Source organism: Odontesthes bonariensis, chromosome 20 (genome assembly GCF_027942865.1).
Source record: "Odontesthes bonariensis isolate fOdoBon6 chromosome 20, fOdoBon6.hap1, whole genome shotgun sequence".
NCBI lineage: Eukaryota > Metazoa > Chordata > Actinopteri > Atheriniformes > Atherinopsidae > Odontesthes > Odontesthes bonariensis.
The window spans coordinates 18,598,305-18,612,192 of record NC_134525.1 but is presented as its reverse complement, the minus strand read 5'-3'; the positions used below and the strand labels follow the sequence as shown (position 1 = coordinate 18,612,192).

Here is a 13,888-nt window from a genome sequence, read left to right as displayed (position 1 = left end):
TATATGGATTCTAGTGTTTTGAGTTACTCACAGGCCTTTGGACGGGCAGGGATGCCAGAGCCATTGGATGTGTGGAGGAGGGACTCCGTGTGATGTGCAGAGCAGTGCTTTTCGGCTCCCCCGTGGCACAGAGCCGGGGTCCTGCAATGACACTGCTTTCTCCCCTATCTGAGGACTCACTGAGAGACAAGAAGGAAACATACAGACAGAAGAGCCAAGTTTAATAGCCGTGGGGAGGAGAGACAGCCAGAGCTGAGGGTGACTGTTGGGGGAACACTTTATTTGCTGTGCCTCACCATTGACCACAAGTGCGGTTGTGAGATTCTGGTACAGCCCGTGTTCCTTGATTCGTACAAGGACAGTGTACTTCCCCGCATCCTCTTCTGCAACATCCCGAATGACCAGGGAAGTCCCATCCATGTGGTATCTTGAACATTGCTCTGCTGCCACCATGCCATCCTTAAACCTGTCGAAGAAAAAGACCTCTGAGCCAAGTTTTGTGAGGGAGAGTCAAAGGTTTCCCGAAGCTTCAGGGACGATGTCATATATATAGATATCATTTCGAATGAAAGTTTAACTGAGAATATCACGTGGAGTTACAAAATTAGTCCTTTAGTTCATTATGGTGACTAAATATGTGCACCCATGCCTTACTGCTAAAACAGATATCATTCCAAAATTTGAGTGAGTGAGTTTTAGTAAAAGAGACAACAACCAGTGAAGTAACTTTAAGCTCAAGATAGTTGTCCATGATTACAGACAAGGGGATTTATGACCTTAGGGCTGAATGATAGATAAGATGCTTACCAGATAACTTCAGGGGCAGGAAACGCTCGTAGTTTGGGGGAGATTCTATAAGATTTCTGTCCTGCTTGTGCCACCATCACAGATCCATTTCTGGGCTTCAGGCGGATAAATGGACGGTCTGAAATTGAGGAGACGTGCACATTCATGCATGGTTAAGAAAGCGTGTTGAACTGTATCCACTGTGACAGTAACAGTGACTCAGAGTTGGTGTTAACAGCGTGTTGCTGAATCAGAGAGAACATGTCAAAATGAAACTGTGGTTTAATCATCTAAATGTGGATCATTTCGAAGAAACTCACCGTAGACGGTGACAGTGACTTGCTGTTGCTTGCTTTGTTCGCCACTAGTGACGCGGCATGTGTAGAGGCCTCTGTCTGAACGTTGGAGCTTCGGTATGGTCAGGACGCTGTAGAACAACATGTGCATTGGGTGTCTCAAGAGCCTTTTGGAAGTGGAGCCAGCATTATGACTCTAATGGTTACAAGAAGGAGAGAAAACACAACAGAATTAACACAGACAGATTACATGTGCGTCCAACCAAGCAGCCTGCGGTGCCTTATCAATGCAAATAAACTTGCTTCTTGCTTTTTATTTTTCCCTTGTGGTATAGAAAACAGATAAATTGTTACCGGCCTATAAACAGCCAGAACCTACAAAATGACTGGCTTGCACTTGATTAGAGCTTTTACTCCAACCTTAGACAAACCAAAAACTTGCCAAGTAACCATTACTTTTCAGATCGCACTGACTGAAGAAGTTCACTGTTCCTCACAAAGAGAAGAATACTCTCCATTCAGTCTCCATCAAAGGTCAGTTGTCATCTAAACCTGTACTTTTCTGGGCCTCAATGAAAGGAAGTCTGACCTTTCCAGGATACTCCCAGGTGATGTTGACTCTGGTGTTCAGCTCTGCAGTGGCAGTGCAGTTCAAGACCAATCTTTCTCCCTTCAGGGCCTGTACAGGTCCACTGCTGTTCAGATACACCTCTGTGATGTTGCTCACTGGGATAAGGGCACAAGTAGATATCATTACAACATAAATAGGAATTTATGTGTGATTTGTGTACTGCTTCAGAGACGGCATGCTGACCTGGTCTGTGTACAAAGTATATACGCGACTCGTGTTTAACTCCGTGGATGAAGGTCTGGCAGAGGAAGAGGCCGATGTAATAGAAGGTGGGTGTTCGGATGGTGAAGCCTTGCTTACTGTTCCACATAATGTTCCTTTGGTCTGGACTCAAGCTCCAGCTGGGAAACTGTGTGGGAGGCATGGAGAAGACAACACCCTTCACATATTTTACTTTACCACAATGCTGAGCATTGAAACAATGACACGCGATGACGGCAATTTGGATTCTAAGAAGAAGTGGATATATTTTGAATCAACTGAGTCATGGCTAAAGGAGAAAAAAAGAGACAATGTGATATATATTCATTAAAAACTGCTAATATGGAGACAGTGTGGCCATACTTTATGTAGACATTCTGATCAATGATAATCGACAGAGGAAAACAGCCATATTTGTCATTAAGATGTGTTGGTAGAAAATAAATCACAATCAACTTCGATTGCACCTTCTGTGGCCACCATATCATAAAATGCTTTGCACCAATCACACAACATGAATTTCAGCTTTCCAAGGGTATGTGGCACGTGCAATAAAAGTTGTGTAGAAAAAAGCTAAAAGCCTGCTGCGGGCGATCAGAATTTTAAGGGATTAAAAGCTTCAGCATGTGTGTCTTTACCAGCAGGAGCGTGCTGACACTGAGCTCTGGACAATCAAAAATAATTTATTCTATGGTAAGTTCCAGCTCTCATATAGCATGTTTTACACAACTGAGATCACTGAAGTGTGTGGGAGTTATTCAGAAATAAATTTGACTTGTGTTGATATCTGAATAATGATCTAGTTGAGGTCACTGAATGCATTTGAGACTTTACAGAAACACCAGTAGACTTGCTGATGCCCTTTTTGTCGCTCAACGGACAGCTAACTGTGTGATGTGTACAGAGTGGGTAAGTGAGATCTGTTCACAAGTGGTCACTCAGAACACACGTGGGGAAGCATTTTAATGCCAAGTGTAAACACAAGTACTTGGAGCCGCCCACTCTGGTGCCCCACGACACACAATGAGACCAAATCAAAACAGGGCCTAGCTGTCAGCTAATTGAGAAAACGGGCAAGTGAGTCTTAATTCATAAAGCACTTTTATAAAATTTGACATTGCTGTGGCACGTCCAGCCCCTTACATATCATGGTAAAAAATAATAAATTATTAGGGTATTTTTGCTGTTCATTTTCAAGCTACATTTATTCCAGCTTTGCTTTTGAAAGCAGAATAAAATGCTTCTGTGAAAGTCTACAAAGACATGAAACAAGATGACAGCAAAGCATAAGCAATCTCGAACATGAACAATACTGTGTTCACGCCAAAGCTCGATCCTGGTTGGGATTCAGCTGTGTCTGACCTGATTTGGGTTTCTGCTCTTATTTTCATCATAACAGACCGATCTACATAAGTCTGGGAATAGACACGAGTTCAAGATGTGCAATTTTTATCGCCTCAGAACCTGTGGAGGATTAAAGTTGGCTTTATTCTCACAATGTTGGTTTTGTAACTCTTGGCCATGGAAACTTGTATAACTGACAACCTTGTTGTTTTCTTGGAGGCAGCTACAAGGAAATGTTTTTCTGCGACATAGTGGAAGCCTCCCACCCTCTCTCAAGGGAGCAGGTAGACCCCCCCCCCCCCCCCCCCCCCCCCTTCATCATCACACACACTTTTCCCACTCCTGCATCCCCAGTGGGAAGTCACTAATATCCCCCCTCCTAGAGTGAGGTGACCCTCTACGACACCAGTGACCCCCCCCCCCCCCCGAAGTCCTGTGAAGTAGATCCTTCCCTCCACTTCCTCCTTCTGAACTCAGTGACGCCCTGTTTGAACACCCTTAGTGCCCTCAGTGCCCCTCTTACATTCATCCTCTAACCCTACTGTACATGGAGACAAGGCAACAGTGGGGGCAGTAGCAGAGGTGGAGGGGCAGGGTGAGGAGCACAGGAATCAGGATATGTGAAACGTGACTCCAGTCCATCTCTTCGCATCCTGTTACTACAGGATATAGACCTTTTGACTGGAACCCCAGGTCAACCCTGTCATCCCAGACCTCACTTTCACGGCTTGAGTGAGAGAGCAGCGCCTCATCGGTATTGTTCCTGCTGAGAAGGGTCACAGCAGAGACCCGGGCAAAATGCAAAGTACTTCCAGGAAAAAAACACTCCAGAGGCTCTGCCAGGGAGTAGATTCCTGGTTAGACCCGGCCAACACGGGGGAAAAGGAGGGAGATGAAGGAAGAGGAGGAGAGTTATTTTTAGAGCAATTACCTTAGACGTTCCAAGCATTTGTCAGGAGATGGAGGCAGAACAAAAACATGCAAGCGTGGATATGACACGCAGTGCCTGGTCTATTCAATTATTTTGCATTTCCCTCATCCAAATCTTTCAAGTTCCTAAATATTTCTCGTATTTTCCTTTTTATCTACACGAGCAGGTTGGCTCCCAGTCCTACTGACTTTAAACCGCTAGCTTTTTCCCCAGCAACCTCGTAACATTTTTTTCAATGAAACATATCCAAACGTAATGGATGGATTGGAAATGGTCCAACTACAAAAAAAAAAGAAAAAAAGAAGCATTTCTTGTGACTTACATTTCCATTTGAAAAGTAGGAGATCTCTTGTGGTCATGTGTACAATGTGAAATCACCTGTGAACAAGTCACCCAGGTAACAATGGCATCTTGTAACGTGTCGTAAATCTTGTGGAGAAAAGTGTTGTAGCCCAAACAGTGATCTAAACAAGTAGTTTAGCACCAAAACATCACCAAACCCTTAGCTTTCTGGCCAGTGGGAAGGAATCCAGCAAATGGCATCATATTGACTTGTGGACAAAATATATTTACTTAGTATATCATGAGAGAAGTTGACTCATTTTGAGCGGGAGTCTGTGAGAGTCAGAAATGTTTCCACATGAGTCCACATCAGTAGAATGGCATGTTAACGTGCCACCTCGCTTCATGCTTTTAAACCAGCTGGCAATGTGAATCTTTTAAATACTGTGTATGAGAAAATTAACGTAAATAAATAAAATAAACATAATTTGAAGTAAGCGTTTAGATTGTTTAAACCAGAGCCAATTTGAATGTTTCACAACTGTGTCGTTGGAAATATAAGTTTCCGAAAGTGATGCAAAAGTCGTCATGTTCACGATAAGTCTTTATGATAAGTGCTTTGATCTGCTGGAGCCTACTGTAAGTACATCAGCTTCCTGCACCAGGCTGGCCAGCTGTTTAAAGCATCAGTTGGAGAAAGTTGGCAGCTATTATTCCTACTACCAGAGGTGGAGGGTAAGATGTGGGAAGTGGTGATGGCCAAGGGCCAACGGGCCACTCCAGAGCCCATGTCCTGTCTCCAGAGGCAAAAACAGTGCCAATAGCAGCCCTCATTCTATTGGAAAAAGTCGGTATAGAAAGGGGCACAGGCAAGCAATGTGTACACAACAGCGTGTAAGACTTACGCAAACAGTACCGATACACATGCAGACAGTGAGCACTCTAAATGCTTCCGTCCGCTCCTCCTCACTCAGCACTCAAGTGCCAACACTCACAAACATATCCGCACACACTTTCACACATATCCGCAGACGGACACAAACAAATGGACACACACTCCACAGTGTAATGGCTGCCAAGACAAGAACAATGTGGCGAATGATCTGGACAGAGAGAAACAACTAGAGAGTGCATTGTGTGTGCATATGCAAGGCCTGATGGAAAAAACTGGGACAAGTAATGATGTTCAAGGTGCGTGAGTGGTGGGATTGAACAGAGGAGAACAAACTGTGACATAAGTGTTTGCATAAATTCTGCACCTAAACGTGGTCTAAAAGACATCAACAACAACTGTTGCTGGACATACAAAGCATAATTCCTGCACTCACCTTAATCAACGTGGTGGTGATGTTGGGGTTGGTGACGCGGCAAGGGATGACCAGGGGCTCCTTCACCTTCATGTACAGCACGCCTGGGCTCATACCTGTGTGTTCCACAAATGGCTGCTGGCTGTCTGAAACCCAAACACTGCGGTCAGGGACACATATGATACATATAATATGCATAAAAAAGGGACACATTAAAAAGAGAACAGTCAGTTTCAAAGGAGCAGCTCAATCTGATATATAAACTTATTTTCACCTACACCTCGGGGTAGGAAGCTGTTTTAATTGACCTATTTGCCAAACCTACAGTTTGCCTTGATTATGTTAAAATGACTGTATGTAATGTCACAAAACTGTGAATATATCACTGCTAAGCGCAACAAAATTTTCTTACACCCTCATTGTAAGACTGTCAGTGGCTAATTTTTCAAAACATAGATTAAAAACCATCTTTATTCACACATATAGTGAGATAGAATTAAATATATGTTGTATGGTAGATGTTTTGCTTTGGCTGTTAGTAGCACGTTTCTTTGACTGAGGGCCGACAAGCTTCACTACAACAGAACAACATGAAATTAGCTAGAAAGGCAAACAAAGCACAACATGGCGGACTTTTTTTTCCTTGGAAATCAGATATTGGAGTTGACAATGACATTTTTCCTGAACTGACCAAGACCCACCACAACAAGTCACAAAAAAATGGGGTTTTCTCAATGGCCGAGGTAGTTGTAGTTGTTGATAACAGTAGATAACTTTGCATTGCTCGTATTTGGTGCAAACACCACAGCTATGTGTTCGCAGATGGAGGTTTGACAGTGCTAGGTGCGTGACTGATTTTACGTAAGACAACTAGAAGAAAACTGCAAAACAATTATAAAACTTTAAGTGAGTTTTAGTAGCAATAAAGGATTTTGAATTGATGGGGTTCCTCTTATGTTGTCTTTTCCCCCAACATAGTGTGCTTAAACAGGATTTTTATACTCAGGTACACCCACTAAAATCTGCTAATGAAAATATTTCCCATTGCCAGTAGGAATGTGTTAACCTCATTGGTCTGTGGGCTACATGTATTCAGAACCGATCCAGTAACGACATGAAGGAATGGCTTTGCATTGTATTCTGTAGTCTGTGTTGGACTATTGTTAGTCTGACAGTCAGGACTTTCTGAGATAATTAGACTGGTTTCGGACTGGGCAGCAGACTAAGAGCGAGCTGACAGTTGTCTTGCAGTCGGGTAAAATCAATCACTCTAGTCTTTCAGTGAGTTTTCAGTTTTTGAGGCTCCATGTGAGACATTATGATCAGCAAATGTGTGTTTCTGTAAAGAAGAAGTGAACTGAGCCTTCCTTTGTGGGGCTGAGGGCAGCACCCTCATTGAAATTAAAGTGTGCACTCAGGTGTTGTGATCCAGTCATTACTGATCACAGCTGCAGACTCATTTAACATGAACAGAATGCCAATTAGACACTGAGCCTTTAAAATCCTGCACAAACATAGAACAGCAAGAAAGCATTCCTGAATTTCTACAAAAACGCACCGACCAACAATCCCAGACACACACTTCTAAGTTTCTAAACAAAAACAAACAAACAAACTCACACTGTCTTCCACACCCATTCATTGAATACCCATTCAGCAGATGACTGCCTGCAGTCAACAATAAACACACAGATTGTTTAGAGGCAATCAAAAGGCCTCTCTGTGGTTTCTCCCCTCAGATCGACTACTGTAATAGTTCTGTGCCATTCAAAGGTGTGGGTGTTGCTCCCTGTATTGTTTGGGACCATAGGGTGTTATTCAAGGAAAGCAAATCTCTGAACATTTGAACAAAAGTACCCCAAGGACTAGTAGCCTGAGGGCTTCCTTCTCTTGCTTTGATTCCTAATAGAGGACTCACGGAGGGAGGCAACATCTGAGCAGTGCTGCAGGCCAAGTCTGATGCTTAATGGACATGGTGACCTGAGCGATTGATGGCCCTCAAGGGTCCTGTTGGCAAAACAGTAGCATGCCCTGTGACCCTGGCCTCCAGCCAAGCTCCACACCTTATACGACTCAGGCTGAGCAGCATCAACTTCCAGGACAGGGAGGAGCTGGCCTGGCAGACATCGTGCCTCCTCTGCCCGCTGGATAAAACCAAGTGGCTGGCCTTCATCTTACCCCTCTTAGTTCCTCTCACACACACACACATGCATTCCACACACCGCCTCGCCACCACCTTGTAGAGACACAGCGACATCCCCTCCCAGCACACCCCCTCCGAAGCCCTTCCCCTCCTCCCCCAAGCACAGGATGCTCCAAGCAAGGCTGAGCAGAGCAGATAAGGCTGATGCCCTGGGAAACTCTGCCCGAGCCTGAGCCTTTCAGCAGCTGGGCTATTCCTGGCCTCGAGGTAGCACGTAAACGAAAGTAAAAAAGAATTTATATATAGACAAAAGGGAGGTGGGCCTGGGATGAGAAAGGAGAGGCAGGGGAGGACTCGGGTGAAACGGTGCCAGAGTCATCTAGAAGGATGTGTTGTTGGGACAAACAGTGTTTAGATATAATTGGCTCTCTGGCATTGGTCTGTATTTAGCACCCACCACATCCTGTTTGAACTGAGGGAATAAACAATAAGCATGAAGGGGTGAAGGAAGAGAGGGGCTATGTACATGAGAGAGTTAAAACTACTAAAAATAAGAGTGTAGAAAAAGTGTAGAACAAAACATTTAAGTAAAGGAGACAATGACATGTGCATCTCTGAATAACACGTGGACCTTGCGTGTCTTACCTGTGACATACACATAGATGGAAGTCTGCTTTTGGGTCCTGTGTCGGTACCGGCAGCGAAACAGGCCAGTGTGCTGTGCCTGGCTGTCGACGACTCGCAGACGGCTGCAGTATTGCTGGCTTGTCCTCCCACAGCGTGATTCATCCACTTCTACCTGATCTCTGTCCAAGCCTGCTGGGAACGCCCATGATAGCTCCCAGCGACCCCTGTCAAACAGTTACAGAAAACATTGCATGTGTCTCTTTTATCTAAGAAACGTTTTAGTGTTCTGGTGGAATAATTAGAAACATTCAGTGTTCAAGATATTTCAATTCAAAGGAAAGCCTTAAGATAATAATATAACAGACTTTTATTTTCTAACTAAATACCTTCTTCATTTGTTTCTTAACCAAATGTGTGTTAATGTTTGAGTCATGTTGGAAACATTCTGTAAAACTCTCAAATAACTCAAATTTTTTACTTTCCTAATTCTCTCAGGAGATATTTGAGAGGATGGGACAAACTATCATCCATTGCAAGGAAAAGGGAAGCAATTATGAGACTTGATTGCTTTCTCTTAATGGAAAAACTGGCACACATCTTAGTGCTATGAGAAACACCAGTCTTTCTCTTAAAAACGTCAGCAAATTGCTTAATCAAAAGGTTAAGAGTCTCAAAGGGGAAATTATCTTTATTCTAATGAGTATCTCGTTTTTGACTTTCAAGGGGGGTACATGTTCTGTGGCTTAGATTTCTGGATACAAATCACTGGGACTGCCTCATTCTGCCCAAGCTCCAACCCCTTTGCCCAAACTTGGGTCTCTTGACTTCATATGTATCTACCTGAAACTCACCTGCAGTTGAGCAGCAGTGTCTGGTTGGCCTCCAGAACCAGCTGTCGACTTTTTACATCCAGGAGAGGGACGCTGAACTTTCCCTTTTGCTCTTTATCTGCAGAGTTTGGAGAGAGGATGGGGATACAGAAGAAGACAAATTACAGAAACACCCTTTGACTGGTAGTAAACTGAAAACCCTCCACCCTCCACCCCCAGTTTCCACAGCATGCCCACATTACCCGTAACCCTCCTCAAATCCCGCTCTGACCACTTGTCAGTTCATGTGGAAATGCGTAAGCAGTGTCTTGATTGTTTACCAAATAAAACAATTTCTCCACTTCATGGCTGAGATGTTCTAATGAAAGATGAAGACGCTTGTCTGTCCGCCCTTCCTTCCTTCCAACAATAGCGGAAACATCATTCAGGAGAGTTTGTCCTTCACTCTGAATGCCCCTCAAAGGGTGTACCACATCAGCTCAAACCACAGTCATCCCATTGCTCAGAGGTTAAATCACTGGTCAGGCAGTTAGCAAATTTGTCACCTGTCAGCATCATTGTTCCCAGTGGATTCCCCATTGAGCAGATCTGGTATTGCTCACACTGCTAGCACTTCCTATACTATTTCCTTGGGTTTCTCTGTGTGTGAGAAGGCGCACATGGCAGTGTAAAGGAAGATGGAGGGGAAGTCGGTGATCTCCTCTGGGCCTTTTGTGGCCCGTTCAAAAAAGTGTCTAATTAGCACAGTTTTCCTGCTAATTTATTGAAAGTCTCCATAAAATCGGTTGAGTTGTTTGAGTTTTTATATGATATATGTGTTGTATACACATCTAGCATCTGTCCAAAGAAGGAGCAAAGAAAAAAAAGGAGTTGTTTTGTTGTTTTTTGTAATGACATTTTAGAGAGTAGAGAGTATCTGACTCTAAGCATCACAATCCCATCTGCAATACAAGCAAAAAGAATTAATCATGTGGAATTGCTGCATGTGGCAGGTTTCTCACATTTGAGATGTTAAATGACTCATACAAAGAAAATCTTCCACAATGAAGACATGGGCCTTGCCTGATTGTTTTTCATCTGAAATCAGTGTCAGAGCATCAAATATCAAGAGAGGAGATATCTAGGAAATTAATCTACACGATAAACTGTGAACATATGTAGGCTATGTATGAGAAACGTATATAAATGGATGATGAGGCTCTGTATGTGATTCCTGATATGCAATTGCTCGCTTATTTCTACTACTCTTGATGTAATCCGTTTATGTCGGATTGAGTATACTTACATTTGGGTTAATTTCTTGTGTTCATTAAAAGAAATACACACAAAAAAAAAAACAAAAAAAACAACAGATTTTGCTGAAATCCTGACTTATTACATTATTTCAGTTGTACTCTTGTGGTCGAACTGGTTAATCAGCAAACCTTTCGTGAAGTTTGCTTTATTAAAAACCGGTTTCATTTAAAACACCTGTAACACATTCTGAGTTTGATTTATAAGGAGCAAAATACGACTTGTATAAAAAAAGTAACAAAGAACTGTTCAGAAAATGAAATAGATGTGTTGACAGACAATGCATGTAATAATGTGAAATAAGATCAGCCCATCTTTTCCATTTGTTTCTAATATCACCGCAGAGCTCTTCGGAGCGCGCAAAAGCAACCTCTCAACTACTGCTTTAATACGCGCGTGTTGAATCCGCTCTTGCACAGTGGATATTTCCCTCGGTTGACCCCATGTTCCTTTTTTTTTGTCAGAACCTCCATATGACAAACTAATCAGTCTCAGGAAACAACGCCCTTCGTCCCATTCAACCGGGGCCAAGCGCTCAAGGAGACGGAGCACGGAGGTCCGCGTTATCCAAACAAGCGTTCCCCTCGATGGCGATTATCTCACTCAATGAACAGTGGCCAGATCAGAGGTGTACAAGCTGAGCAGCTTCAGGCACGCAACCACACCACGCCACACTACAGACTGTCACTAAAGTGCGCCTTTGGCTTTTGCCTTTGCTGCCTTTTTGATAAGAGCGCCACTTGACTCCTCTAATGACAGTGTGCGTAAAATGTAACTTCGGCAACTTCGGCAAGTTCCAAGTTTTATTTTGAACGTACAACGTCAGAATTAAATTAACGAGAAAACATTACGTTGTGTTGCTATTATTGCAATATGAGTTATGTGTAGTGTTTCTCACTACACATAACTCATATTGCAATAATAGCAACACAACATCAACACTGTTGATAAGAAGCTGATACTCCGCACACCATTAAAAACCTTGTTAAACTATCACTCACCTTTTCCAGAAACACCATACAATCCACAAAGCAGGCAGAAGAGAATTAAATTCATCATTTCTGGTGACTTCGATGCAGCAAGCCGCCTATAGATAAAACTCATGAAATATTTTTTATTCCTGCGGGCGGTTTTTTCCTCCACCGTGGTCTTCAAACGCAGCGCAGCCGACTGCTGCGCTCAGAGCTGATGGTCAGTGAATGGAGACGGTGAGTTTCTGAGGTTAGCTGCGGGAGATCACGCAACAGGACGCTTGAACTCCAGTGCAACTTTTTCCCATGGTTTATGATGGAGAGGCCGATTTATAATGTTCCCACAGTGCAGTCACCGGATGGTGGACTTCCGTTACGTCGACTGGCACACCCACGGCGCGTAAGCCTTCAGCTCTCCTCATTTATCAATCGAACAACGAGAAGTTGAAGGAATAACATTTTATTATCCTAAATTGCCCATTTGAAAAAAAAAAATCTTTTAACGTCACCTTTTTCTCACAAATAAATCCTATAACTGGGCAGTGTCAGATACAGGAGGGATGCGCAAAAATCAGCTTAGCAGTCACATTACTGCACACGGTGGACGGTACACGGGGTGAGCAGCACGTAGGCAAGGAGTAAACGTGTGGGTTCTAAAAAAGCTACATGACAAATGCGTCTCACACATTTCAAACTGGATTTGTTTTTTCTGTAGAGGAAAGTGTGGACGTGGATATAGCAGGTTCCACAACTAGACAATGTGATCTGAGGTAGCTTGCGTTTACTCCAAACTGCTGCTGAGGTGCCTAATTCTGTGTTGTTACCTGTCAAAAGGGCAAAAACCAAACTGAAGCAACAAATATTTCCAGGCAAAAAGTTCAAGTTCTGAAATAAATAAAACGCCAGATTTCACAGTTAAAGAAAGCTAAAAAAAACACCAAAAACACATTTGTGTAGAAAAATGTACATACACACTAACATTGTTTCAATGATAACCGTGTCTTTAATGTAAAGGCAAATAATATCAGTATAATACAGTAATAATTCTGTGGGTGTAAGGTGCATCATTCCTTCAGGAGGTACAATTATTGCAATGGTTAAGCCGGGCCACTGGGTGGTGAGGTGAGCTGAATGAAAAGGGAGAACTAAAGAGAAATGCACAAGTGTCTGTATAGAAATAAAAGGTAAGGTTCTCTCCTGATAGTCTTATTTGTTCCTTACAAACAACGTCACATGTACTGATGTCAAAGAGAGCATTAAGATAAATGAGACGAGACGAAAATGATCCACCTAAAGAGGGAGTTGTTCATTCCTCTACAGTTACAGAGTATGTGAAGGACGAGGCTTTAACTCAGGCATGCAAATGTACACACATACACATTCAGTTCAAAACCAGTGAGTTGTCAGCTCACAGAGCAACATACAGTACACAGAAAGAAGAGGGCAAAATTACACATTTAGATACATGTCAGGAGAGAACTTTTTCCACATTTGATAAAAAGACTGATTTAGTGAGGATGACAACACTGGCTAAACCGGAAGTAATCAGCTACATTTACATGTAAAGGATGGGATCGATCCTGAAGTCTGATGTCTACCCGTCAAAGAGGGAACTGAACTGTATGTCCAGTTGATGTTTTTTTTCTCTTTTCTTTTTCTTTTTCTTTTTCTCTTTTACTTTGCTTTTGGCTGTAAATTCTAAACAGAGGCAAACATGTGTGGAAGCAGTCCAATCATAAGCAAAAATGCTAAGAACAGCTGTAATATAATCCAAGGGATAATTGGCTAAGATCACTTTGTGACCAAAGATAGACGGAAATTATCAGCAGTCACAGTCATTTTGCCAACTGTATTATCTCCGGAGCATCTTTCTGGCTGACCAAGTCCCCAGCATTTTTACCATATTCATCTGTAATTCATGTTTAAGACAATGTTATCTGCTTACACCTGGTCTAAAATGCTGAGGCGAGAATACTCACTAAGATGACGGGTTGTGCGTTTGCTGTCATAAGAGACAGATCAGCAAACTAATTCCAAAAAAACTGACTCAAATCATAGCTCAAGAGCTCTCTCTTTTAAATGTTTTTGTGTTTGACAGTCATGTAATTATTCTGCTCGTCTTTGAATTGCCTGTGTTGTTCATGGATAAGGAAAGAGAAGACTAGACATGGAGAATAAAGGCAGAGAGAAAACCACTGGGAACACCGGCAGTTCCCACAGTGGTCTTCCCACTGAGTGGGAAACCC

The 13,888-nt window shown here is 42.8% G+C and overlaps 1 protein-coding gene across 3 annotated transcripts in view; it reads right to left on the bottom strand.

Moving 5' to 3' along the window:
* Nucleotides 1-11,957, bottom strand: part of flt1 (fms related receptor tyrosine kinase 1) — a 33,979-nt gene extending 22,022 nt beyond the window's left edge. For all 3 annotated transcript variants that reach the window (XM_075452318.1, XM_075452319.1, XM_075452320.1), the window contains exons 1-10: nucleotides 11,673-11,957; nucleotides 9,400-9,496; nucleotides 8,567-8,772; nucleotides 5,800-5,924; nucleotides 1,897-2,062; nucleotides 1,672-1,808; nucleotides 1,107-1,278; nucleotides 808-925; nucleotides 297-466; nucleotides 32-179 (exon numbers count right to left, since the gene is read on the bottom strand). In XM_075452318.1, the coding sequence (XP_075308433.1) occupies nucleotides 32-179; nucleotides 297-466; nucleotides 808-925; nucleotides 1,107-1,278; nucleotides 1,672-1,808; nucleotides 1,897-2,062; nucleotides 5,800-5,924; nucleotides 8,567-8,772; nucleotides 9,400-9,496; nucleotides 11,673-11,775 (1,442 nt within the window). In that variant the 5' untranslated portion in view covers nucleotides 11,776-11,957. The remainder of the gene's footprint in view (nucleotides 1-31; nucleotides 180-296; nucleotides 467-807; nucleotides 926-1,106; nucleotides 1,279-1,671; nucleotides 1,809-1,896; nucleotides 2,063-5,799; nucleotides 5,925-8,566; nucleotides 8,773-9,399; nucleotides 9,497-11,672) is intronic.
* Between the last annotated feature and the right edge of the window lie 1,931 nt (nucleotides 11,958-13,888).